We start from the raw sequence: 12,145 nt of genomic DNA, 5'->3' as shown, positions 1-12,145 counted from the left end.
AATTAAGGTGAATCAAACAGGGCCTTAGCGGGTATATGAACAAATCAACTCTTTCACACAACTATACCAAAATTAGGGGATGGGTGAGCAATACAAGGTACCTGTTAAAATTCCCGGGTCAAAACCTACTACAACAAGTTCCTCAAGATTAGAACCAAAGCCGAAGCTTGTTGCAAAGAATGCAAACCGAAACTTGAACAACCGAGTGCAGGTGCCCATTATACTTGAATAGTTTTTTTTCCGATTTATTTAGAAAAAAGATGTGTTGCATGATTTGGACATAAATATGTTTATGATCTAGGCTAAAGTTGTCTTTCTATTCGTTTTTTCTTTTTAAAACTTGGCTTAGATTGATTAACGATGTGGGCTCATACACTCCGGTTGTGGTTCTAGACTTCTAGCATCTAGGTACCTGATATTAACACTGGTGTTGGTGGGGTTTTGGCTCCGGAAAATTGAGGACTTGAACTGTAACATGTTGCAATAAGTTCCCAATTTTGCTACTCATAACTGCTAGTTCCTAACAAGTTCCGGTTTCAATTCAAGTACCCTGATTTTTTGCTCACCCCTAACAAAAATCATACACAAAAATGAATCTATTTACTATACATAATAGTTTAATACAGACCAAGCACAAAAATGATGATGCAGATTATAAACCCCATCATGTTCACGAACACTTTTTTTGTTGCTTTTGAAGAAAATAAACGCACTTTAAAACAAGAAATGACATTCACTAGATTTACAGAGGCTTTTTTTTTTGTTGAAAATTAAATAAAAGTAGTAGTCAGAAACTGTTCAAGTCTCAGTTAAAGGTGGGAAAACTTTTTGAATAAAATCTAAGAAACGTTGAGAGTAAAACGTTGGGTCGACTGCTGATATGGACAATGAATCGAATTGAAGAGATTTATACGCATGCTCGATCTTCTTGGTCATGTTATAATCCTGCAGTATATCAATTATACCTAAGTATAAGACAACATCATAAGCCTCATGATGTGGTGCTTCAGACTCCCCTAGAGTGCGCTCCGCTCTTGCTGGCATGTTCACTCCAAGTTGGATTTGAAGCCTAGCAAAAGAAAGTCAAAAGATGGAAACCATCAATTTAGATCAAGAAGTATCAGTGATAGAGATGCGGATGGAATTAGCAGAAAACCATAAGGTCATTGTCACCCTTAGCTAACATGAAAAAAATCCATACTATATCCTATATTTAACTATTTAAGTTTAGAAAGATATGGCAGGGTTGCATGAAGATTATGCAAAGAGGTTCAGAGAGAAAAAAGTGGGCAGTTGCGGCTGCAAGGCCTAGCATTAGAGAGGAGAGAGATAAACCTTGCTATAGTGGGTGTGTAGACAGCAACTATTAGTTTATATTACCCTTTACCCCTAATATAAATCCTCTCATGAAGAAAGTATCATGCAAGAAAGTATATATAGGCAGCCACCACTAGAGAAGATATACATGTGACGTTTCTCTTAGACGGAACTTTTGCTTCTAAGTTTCCAATAGCCCAGCTTCCCGATTCATCTGACACCCTCAAATTTCGGTCAAGAGAATAGCAAAATGGTAAAGAATATGAAAGAAATACACAGCTTTTTCCAACCTTCACTTTGTTTTATAATTGAATAATCTTTTTTTTAATCAAATTTAAATTTCACTTCAAAATGTCCTTCAAAAGAGACAGATAAAACCACTAACTGGAAGTCAAAGACAGAAGTATTTGACAGCTAGATAAGCAACATGCCTCAACACTCAAAGAAAAAGTGACTAAGTGAGATCCCTCAAGGCTCCAATTAAGCTCACATAAACACATTATATGACCAAATGAAACCTTATTTTCCCAACAATGACTTAGTTTCATGGTTACCGTAAAGGTCATTAAGTCTCATACTTGTCCTTTGATTTACATGTAGTGGCCCGCAGACTCGCAGAGGGTGAACATCCCATCACAAATGAAACCAATCGATTTAAAATATATATATATATATATATATATATATATTTATATATATATATATATATATATCAATCAATACTATATACTAAAGTAATCACCAGGAATATTCTAGAATTACACGTGTCATGTTTACATTAAAAAAATTCCCGCCAAAAACTTTTTAATTTTTTAATTATTTTCCTTAGGAAAAAAAAAAGATAATTGATGAAAAAAAAACCTTTTTTTTTAAAAAAAAAAAATAGCCTAAATAATAGAACAATAACTACAATTTTAAATAAAAAAAATATTAAAAATATACACAATCTATAAACAAATACAAACTTATAATAATATATAAATATAATTTTTTCCTGTGAATATGTTGAGCGTTGCTCGGGCAAAGAACTAGTATATATATTGTAAAAGGAAAAGAATAAAGCACATACAGATATGTCTGGTGGACATACTGAGGAAAACCTTGAAAAGTGAGTTACATACCTAGCTGTGCCCGGAAGGAGCAAATCCACTTCTTCATGACCTGCAGCAGAAGCTGCCCGCAGTCTACTGCCTCTTATATGAGAACCCACAACAACACTGCTGTCGTCTCCTCTTGGAACCAGTACAAGGCTTTGTGGATAAGCAAACATGCCATCATCCCAAGCATCTACCATTATGTCCATTTAGATATATCAAAATATAGAAAAATTGCACATTGCATTTTCTAGTAAGTTCATGGATTACCAACAAATAACATTATCTCGACAAGTGGTAAAAGGAAATGATTCACGACTTTACAGTCATCACCACTTTTTCAAGAGTTTGCACCACTGGGAATATTTATCTTAAGCTTGCATCATATCACGTCAAGCAGTAGATCAAGTTCACTCAAAATTCTTTGTTCCTATTAGATTACAGTTTCCTTCAACACTGTAACCATACATGGCTCTGCTAGTGACTTAAGAACAAAGCTTACAAGCCCAATGACATTCAGTAGCACTGATGCTGTAAGGCAAATAACAGCTACGGAAGAAAGAGTGGAGAAGAAGACCACGTTTGTCAAAATTAGTACTATCAAGTATCAACAAAGTTCAAAGGATGTCTGGTAATGAGAATGAATTTGTAAGGAAAATCTTATGCCAATGCCAACAAGGGCATTAGGATGATACTTTCCTTGCTAGATTACACTTAAAATCTGTTCTCATTACCTCTGTTTATTACCACCAACTAAAGGGGCCATCATGGGTAGATATAGAAATCTGGCATCATGCATATAATTCATCTAAGAGAATCTTAGTTGAAGAGTTGAAGGGGTAAAGCAGTGAAATTTCCTTCTTTCCAAATACATATAGGGGGCGTTTGGATTGTGGAAATGGGAGTTTGGGGATTAAAAGGTGGGAATGGGATTGGGAATTAATTGATGGGAATACATGAAAATATGCCAATACCTTGTTTGGATAGTGGGTGGGAATATATAAGGAATAAATAACAATTTTACAAATATATCCTTACTAAGAATACTATTTTATTCTTTTTAGTAATGGCAAAAATGTCATTTCACCCCTATTCCCATTCCCATCCATTTATTACCTACCCTCCCTAGGTAATAAAATGGTGGGAATTCACCCATAAATAATCTCATTCCCAATCCCCTTTTTATTCCCATTCCCACCAAACAAACATGGCTTATTTTTTCAATTGGGATTAAAATTCCCAATCCCACCCACAATTCCCACTTCCCAAACACCCCCATATGGTCATATAAACATGCAAGAAAACAATGGACTAAGCTCAACTGCTATATAATTGGATAGTATAAATCCTATCAGAGTGAAAAAAAAAATTGATCCATTTGATCCAATGTGGACATGTTTAGGCAGCACTCAAGTCAGAAATTTAATAATAAACCTCTATTTAGAAACTCTTTCACTCCTTAACTGTACACTTCTGAAAAAGCTACATTTCAAAAGCTAAATTTCATATAAAGGAAAATAGTTGGTAGTAGCTCAGAAACAAACCTTCTTCAGCTACAACGCCCAAACCATCTGAATTCATGCTCCTAGTACGAGACATGATTGAACGGAGGTGCTGAGGAGCACGATAATGCACTCCTAGCAAAAGACTGTAATCCATTATGTGCTGCGACTCCAAGAATTTACTATCAGTCTCAATCTGGCTGCAAAGTTCCATACAGAATTAGTCAGATATGAAAACCACCAGATCATACATGAATCAATAATTACAAATTCCTGTTCAGTCATTATAGAAAGAAGTTCAAAATGGATGATAAGAGCAGATGGCCTGAAAGCTCACAGAAATACTTCAAACATATAAAATTGTTCCAATTATCATACAGTCACTTCAGTAAATCAAAACTTTGTTAATCCATCCATCTCACAAGGCAAATAATTAAAGGGACATTCAATAGCTAAAACCTTTACAGGATGTGACAGTAACATAGCAGGATCCCCACTTTGTAGTTACTTAGGCCAGTGAGATGGTCAATGCGGATACAAAGTCCAATAACATACACATTAAGACACACAGTTAAAATTTTATCATGACTTACTTTAATAGTGCCTCCCTCCAAGAGGGCTCTAAGTAAAAGCTGTAGTTTAGATCTAAATCTTTAAGAATTGTGTTTTCATCAATTTCAACTTTATCTGCTGAGCGCCCTAGAGAAGATCCCTTCAAGTCAAACCTTCGATGAATCCTTAATTCAGTGCAGAACATGTTTCCCATCACCACAAATCTAAACTGCAAGAAACCAAATCATGACAAAGTTAAGTCTCTAGGGACTTAATCCAAATCATAAACGAACTTTTTGGGATGACAAATGGTCACCAAAAGAATATAAGCCTTAACTACTGCTACATTTTTTAGTTACTTCCTCCGTTTCGGCATAATGGTTACACTTTTCTTCTCTAATAAACCAAGGTGATCACTACGATAATAAGAGAAGTGTAAAGAGTAGAACATTGTAATAGAAGAACACTCCCTCCGTCCCTATGTACTCGACACTCTTTCTCCGGCAAATAATTTCATGCAAACTCATTGACTTTTTATTTTATTCTATGACAGTAACCAGAAGTCGTAGGACATTTTTTTTAATTATTAATGGTGGGTAGTGGAGTTTTTTTTTTCTTCTTTTAAAAAAATCCTATTATATTTTGTGGGTAGTTGGAGTTTATATTATACTTAGTGGGTGCTGAGGTATTTCCTTATTGTAGTTTGTGGGTAGTAGGTCCAAATTTAAAAGAGAGAAATAATTAAAAAAAATATATATGGGTCTAAGCAATTTAAGGAAAGATAGAGAAATGTGTCAAGTAAATAAGGATGCCTTTATGTGGAAAGTACATCAAATAGAGACCGGGGGAGAAATAAAACAAGGCAAGTGGGGGCAAATGTTTAGAAATAGTACTAAAATATTATGGGTCATATGACCCAAAGTCCCAAACTATTAATTTGAAACGGCCAAGATAGAAAAATGTAACAATTATCTCAAAACGAAGGGATTATATTAGAAAAGGAATAACTCTAGGATAAACTATAAAGCTCCCAATGGTAGTTTATGCTGTTACTCAATACAGTACAACTATGTTACCTTTTGACCACTAGAAGGTTTGATCCTGTGAAGGCCGAAAAACTTGGTAATAAGTGTATTGTCGTGTGTACGCACATGATGGTGATACTCAGGAAGCATCCGCAAAAGAACCTAAATCAATGCACACTATTAGCAGAAGTTGATCATAAGTTCCACACAATTTTTGCAACAGAATAATAGCAGATTGACATTTATAGCCTTCAATCTAGTTAAGCAGTAGTAAGCAGCATAGTGAAATTCACATGGAGACAAAATTTATTAGAGAAACCAAGCATGCAAAACATCAACAGCAGTGCCACTTATGTCTACTATTGATGATAAATCATTTTTCAAACTTAAGCCTAGCCTCACAGATACGCAGGTATACCTCCTTCCAGAATAGATTATTAAACATCTAAACAAACTAAAGGAATACAATCAATACATTGCCCCACTTAGCTCACATGCCTAAAATCTCATCTGTTAATCAAACCAGAACTTACACACTCCTACAGGCTTTGAATACAATCAGTAAACTATGAACCTCTCTGGCCAGAGATGGTCATAAACAATCCCAGTGAAATCTTACGGAATCTTCTAGTAGACTTTCAAATTTAGAACATCATGTATTCATCTTCAAAAGATGATTGATATAATCTCGAGTTTCAGTGAATATATGAAGGGAACAACTGGCAAACAAACAAAATAAAAGTATTCTCATGCTGCTAACATCAATGTGAATAGAAATTTAATATGTTAAAGCTGAAAGAAGGGCACCAACAGTTAGTAATGAGAACTGTTGAGGTTTAATTTGACATACAAAATCTAGAAGCACCAGCAACAATGTTGGAATTCGGAAAAAAAAAAAAAAACAAAAAGAGCAGCTAAATCAGCATATCTAGGGATTGAATAAAGAATACGGACAAAAATTGGATGGGAAAAGACTTATAGCACCATCTAACAAATGTAGAAGTTTCAGTCAAACGAGATAGAAGCAAATGTTAGAAAGGCATCCATTCTCTAGATGCTTATTAAGCTACTATTATAGTAAAATTGTATAAGACGTAGTAACCTCTATATTCTTTAGTTGATGTTATTATAGCTCTACAACATTTTTTTTTTTTTGAAACCACTATTGATAATATGCAGTATGCGACTGAGTGAAATTGACATCACATACTACTACATTCCTTATAACAAAAATGGCTTGTACAATCCGATTTTATAGTTTGGTTAGTCAATCTATCCCTTTTATAGATGTTATTCGTATATCTTTTTGAAACAAGCTCCCCACATGTTTACACTATCACAAAATCGTAAAGGCTACATAACCTTAGTCTCCTAGACTGATGGCAGAAATGCAGGATCCGTAAAGAATTACTGTTTATACTGCTTCAGACTAAACACAGCCTGTGTACTGTACAAAGTTATTAACAGGGCAGGAGATTACATTTGGACCAACAAAAGAATTTTATGAGCCAAACAAATGAATGATACATGGTGATTGTGAAGGATGATATAATGTCTAGATTCTAGAATAGAGATTTTTATGCATATGACCTTTAGTTATAATTGTCTAAAAAAATCATGAAAGCTAAATAAAGCATATGAAAACTAACACTATTAGAAACTTCACACCAACTACTAAGGTCACATGGTTCTAACAACAGAATACACAGTATTATAAAAAAAAGACATGATATCTACTTAAGAGAGAATTGAAGTCAAACATGCAAAAGGTGAAGTGAAAATGTGAAATAGAAAGAAAACTGAAATTTATGACAGAACATAAGATATAAGCTAAGCCCCAACCTTTACTTCAGACTTCCGCAGCGTCTTAATCATGAAGCGATCATCTTGAGAGAGGAAAAAGACACTGCCACTTTTCCCAGGCGATGATAATTCCCTCAGGGCGTCATTTCCACAGATGGACATCATGTAGTCAGCAGCATCTATTTTGAACATCTCCCTCAGGTTTCTACAAAAATAAGCATGTTAGCCTTTCAAGTGTAAAAGCTGATGATCTAAAGAGTGTGATGAATGCCCATAAACTGAATGAAGAGGGAGGAAGAGACAAGTCTCTCATTACGTAATGGACAAGTATAACTTTAAAGAAGCACATCCTATAGATACTCTGATATAAGAAAGGCAAACTTTAAAACACATCTGAATAAGCACTGCTCATGTTTTTGCAAGCTGCCATAGAACTTTACAAATGTTCTGCAGAAAGAATCTGTTAAATATTTACATTCTGTAGAGACTCATTTCCAAACAGAGATCAGAGTCTCCTGTCACCTTCCCCGAGATGAGTGTTTGACTTTCTTACCTTCCTTGCTAGGCGAACCTTTGCAACAGGGAAAAAAAAAAAAAAAAAAAAAACACTACCCTCTTATTGAGTAGGTGGAAGCATATGATACTAACAAGTTTATTTAAAAAGTCCTAAAAGTCAGTAGAAAGAAAAAGGCCTGATACTAAGCACTTTTAAGAAACCCATCTTCCACAGCCATGAAAGCCTTACAAATTCTGGGCCCATGAAAAGACACCCACTCCAAAGTTATCATGGCAAATATGACAAAAACTTGATAATAAACCCCACAGAAAAAGTGAAGATGAGGGGGAAGAATGAAAGAAAACCTTCTCATGATAAGATAATTTGCTTATTAAATATGTCTGCAACATGTGTAATATTTGGAGCCCAATCCAAAACATTATCATATTTAAAACAGAAGTGATACCTCAGAAATGCATTAGCATAAGAGTAAAGTAGAAGCAACAGCATTATCTTCATGGTTGCTATTACATATCAAACACCCACAATTCAATTCTTAAATTAGATTAAATCATTCTATAGTTATATCTATGAAGGACCATGCATTTCAAAGTGAGCTCATTGCATGAGAACATGACCATGAGTCATCAAATGTGAGTTTCACTAAATTAAATCTGAATGTGCATTGCTGACGGCAAGTAGGGCATAATTCTTAATGACAACTAGTAAAGATCTACTTAATTCTGGGGTCTGATCAGACTCTTTATAGACTTTATGAATTAAAATGTATATGCAAAGATGTCTAAGGAATTCAGAGTCCACAACAAACCTGAAAACCATTGGACAATAATCTTTCCATCTGAAATCATCTGATTGATGAGGGGGTGTCAATTGTGACCCTTCTTTAGGAAAATTCATCCAAAAGCTTGCACGTGGACCAAAATCAGATGCTCGAACTTCTCGTCTTTGTATAGGAGTTATCTTTCCCACAGTATATCTGATCAAAATCTAATGCAAGTTCAGTATAGCATACCGAAGAATCCACCATCATATGTATGAAAACGTATATGATAACACAAGCATGCCTTTTCAACTCTTTCCAACAATGGCAAAAAAACATTGGTTACAAAATAAACAAGAAAATTGTCTAACACCAAAATGGGATAAGGAATACAAAAATTTTGAGAAAGATCCAAGGCTCTAAGAAGAACATTACTTATATCAGCTAAATCAAATTAGACTGTGGAAAACAGCAGCCCATAACTCTGAGTCTCAGACTTCCAATTTCAGTACAAACTTTGGTCTACCATTAGGCCAAAACAGAGCTATGAAATCTCAAATGATTTATAGATATTAATTGAACAATTGCATCATGTTCTACTATTCCGAAGAAAGTGTGAAGACTCTATCTTAATAAATAAATTGCTTGATGGCATGAAAACCAACAACAAAAATGAATACCTGGAGAACTGTGTTAAATCAGAGTAAAGAAGGTGAATTTACCTTATCCCTAGCTGCAAACTGAGCATCAAATCATAACTTCGATGACCTTTAATGATAGCTTCACCTGGTCTCTTTACGTCTTTTGCTAGTTTCCTCTGCCTCCTTTTTGCTCTTTTAGACCTTGGAGAAAATGAATTATTAACAACCATCTCACTGATCAAAACACCTTGCATATACTCCCGTTCAACAATAGGAATATTTGTCTCAGCTTCTTTATCTCTTCCTTCAGTAAGTGATTCAGCGAAACCAGATGATGTATCATGTCCAATAACCTTTTCAATTGCGACTTCAAGGCTCCAACGTCTCTCAAGAGATATATTTTTTTCACGGGATTGCTCAAGATTTAGCAAATTACCTTTTGAAAGCTTATCAGATGGATGGCGACGAGCTTCACGACTTCTGCCAACCTTGACATTTCCCATGTTCACTGTGGATGCTTGATGAAGATGGGACACCTGGTTCTGCTTCTTCAAATCTGGTAATACCCCTCGTTTCCTTAAAGCACCTAAGTAGAGCTCTTGGACAGCTGGAAGTTTGCTACCATTCGGATAGAATGCACCCTTCCCATCTTTCAAGCCTCGTGTCCAAGTTCCCACATAACAACCACCATCACTCCATGTATAAACTCCAAACCCATGCATCATTCCGTTCAGCCAACTACCTTCAAACATATCTCCGTTAATCCAAGTAAGGCATCCTTTTCCAGACATCTTTCCTCCTTTCATATCTCCTATGTAAACATTCCCATTTACCCATGTATATTTCCCAGGCCCCTCTGGAGATCCCTGCATCCAGGATCCCTCAAAGATATCACCATTGGCATAAACTTGATATCCCAATCCGTGTTTAACATTAAGTCTCCATCGACCCTTATATGTCATACGCCCTGGCCACGAATATGTACCTTGGCCACTCATATAACCACCCGAAAACTCACCCTCATAAACTGCTCCAGAAGGAAAGCTAAGCCTGCCCCGCCCGTGTCTCATCCCCCTTCTCCACTCACCGTCATAAGCACAACCATCTGACCATTTATACTTCCCAGACCCCTCAGGCACATTTCCATGCAATGACCCTGAATAAGATTCTCCATTCGGTAGTTCGATATCTCCCACTCGAAATCCAGAAGCCGTGGAAGATGTACGAGAGATTTCCCCATTCGAAACAGCACCAATGCCGTCTTTTAAATTCGAAGCAAAGACATTAAGAGATTGAGTTCTCGCTGGACACAATGCTACTCCTCCCCCGTTTTCGACAGCTGCCACGGGGTCAGACATGCATAAGACTCAAAAATTTCAGGTTGAGTATATTGCCCTCAAAGTACCATTAACAGCCCCAAAGTCTAATTACAACTGCAGGACCAAAAAATACACAATCAAGAAAAATAAAAACCCAAATATTAGGAAACAAAAGAATCTACCCAAAAGACTTCAAGCTTAAAGTTAGGGGTCCATCCACAGAAAGTGGAAAATGGTAGTTCCACCAACCCTTGTTATTCCAAAGAATTCAAACATCAACAAGCAATTTCTAGGCTCACTTTCTATCACAAAAGTCGGTGCAAATTCAACAAGTTTTCAAATTATGGTATATAAGACACCGCGAAGATATAGATGTAGACGGAATTTGATCCCAAGTTTCCGATACTACCCGAAGACTTTATTAACTTATACAAACATATTACTGACACATCCCCATGGATCTGATGATGCACTTGAAGAAATTTACCAACAATACCAGCAAAAACACCAAATAAAAAGGATCAATATTCCTAGGACACTGTGCAAAAAAATTCTTAAACATAAATACAAAAAGATTGTCACTATTGTTACACTTTCACCACTTCATCATTTATCTAAAACATTGTTACTGTAATTCCAAAAGAACCTAAATAATACAAAAAGTTACAGCAAACAAAAAACAAAAAGACAACAAAATCCTAGATAAATCTTTTGCTTTATTCATACTTATAAAGTAATAGCAATGATGATGAAACCAATGAACTCAAATATGACAACATATATAGTCAACCTTCCAACAAATTGTTAAAAACCCAGAAAAACCCAGAAATTATAAACAGAAATTAAGAGATAGAGAAATACCCAGATTGAAAAAACAAAGCAGATGAAGAATTCTCCTGCAATATGCTTATCTTCTGTGAAAAATAGGGACAAAAAAAAAATATTTAAAGGTGGGTCAAATAAATATAAACCCTTTATTTGTTAAATCTTTTTCAGATGATGTGATACTGAAAGCTCCAAACTTAAGCCTTCAAATCTTCGATTATTGAAAGACCCCCCAAATTTGAGAATATTTTATATTCTAATTAATTCTCTTTCCTCCTGGTTTCAGCTTAAAAGGATGAAAAATGAAATCTAGCATTAATTTGTTCAGCGTAAAAGTGTAGCAGTTGAATTAAAAAGTTTCCTTTTTATTTCAACACAACTTCACCACTCACATGGCCATATATGTCTCCTTCAGTATATTATATCTCCACATTAGCCTAGGGGAAACAATGTGTCTTATGTCTGATACTCGATATTGAGGCTGTAAATAGTATGGATATACAAAGTCTATGTTTTTTTTAATTATTATTATTATTATTATTATTATTATTATTATTATTATTATTATTATTATTCAATTTTTAAGGTAAGAAGAAGGACTATATTAAGGGCCGGTTCATATTTACTGAACTGAGCTGAACTGAACTGAACTGAACTGAACTGATTGGAGCTGAACTGAACTGAACTGATTGGAACTGAACTGAACTGAACTGAATTAAGCTGAAATGAATATTTTATGTGAGAGGGAAATTAAGAGCTGAACTGAACTGAACTGATTGGAACTGAACTA

General features: G+C 35.2%; 1 protein-coding gene across 1 annotated transcript; it reads right to left on the bottom strand.

Annotated features, from left to right (window-relative positions):
* Positions 1 to 581: 581 nt before the first annotated feature.
* On the bottom strand, positions 582 to 11,776 carry LOC145616496 (phosphatidylinositol 4-phosphate 5-kinase 9-like). Its single transcript, XM_081671228.1, has 9 exons — positions 11,392 to 11,776; positions 9,293 to 10,644; positions 8,619 to 8,786; positions 7,333 to 7,498; positions 5,542 to 5,652; positions 4,507 to 4,694; positions 3,956 to 4,113; positions 2,439 to 2,604; positions 582 to 1,069 (listed from the first exon to the last, which is right to left on the bottom strand). Exons 2-9 carry the CDS (start codon positions 10,567 to 10,569, stop codon positions 799 to 801), a joined length of 2,505 nt encoding a protein of 834 aa, XP_081527354.1. The 5' UTR covers positions 10,570 to 10,644; positions 11,392 to 11,776; the 3' UTR covers positions 582 to 798.
* Between the last annotated feature and the right edge of the window lie 369 nt (positions 11,777 to 12,145).

Source organism: Chenopodium album, chromosome 26, assembly GCF_948465745.1.
Source record: "Chenopodium album chromosome 26, dcCheAlbu1.1, whole genome shotgun sequence".
NCBI lineage: Eukaryota > Viridiplantae > Streptophyta > Magnoliopsida > Caryophyllales > Amaranthaceae > Chenopodium > Chenopodium album.
This window is presented reverse-complemented; position numbering and strand designations above follow the sequence as displayed.

Coding starts and splice junctions, on each gene's coding strand:
- LOC145616496 (XM_081671228.1), bottom strand. CDS start 10,569: ATGTCTGACCCCGTGGCAGCTGTCGAAAACGGGGGAGGAGTAGCATTG. Junction 5,653..7,332: donor TGCGGAAGTCTGAAGTAAAG/GTTGGGGCTTAG, acceptor GCATTGATTTAG/GTTCTTTTGCGGATGCTTCC. Junction 2,605..3,955: donor GGGCGTTGTAGCTGAAGAAG/GTTTGTTTCTGA, acceptor ACATAATGGTAG/ATGCTTGGGATGATGGCATG.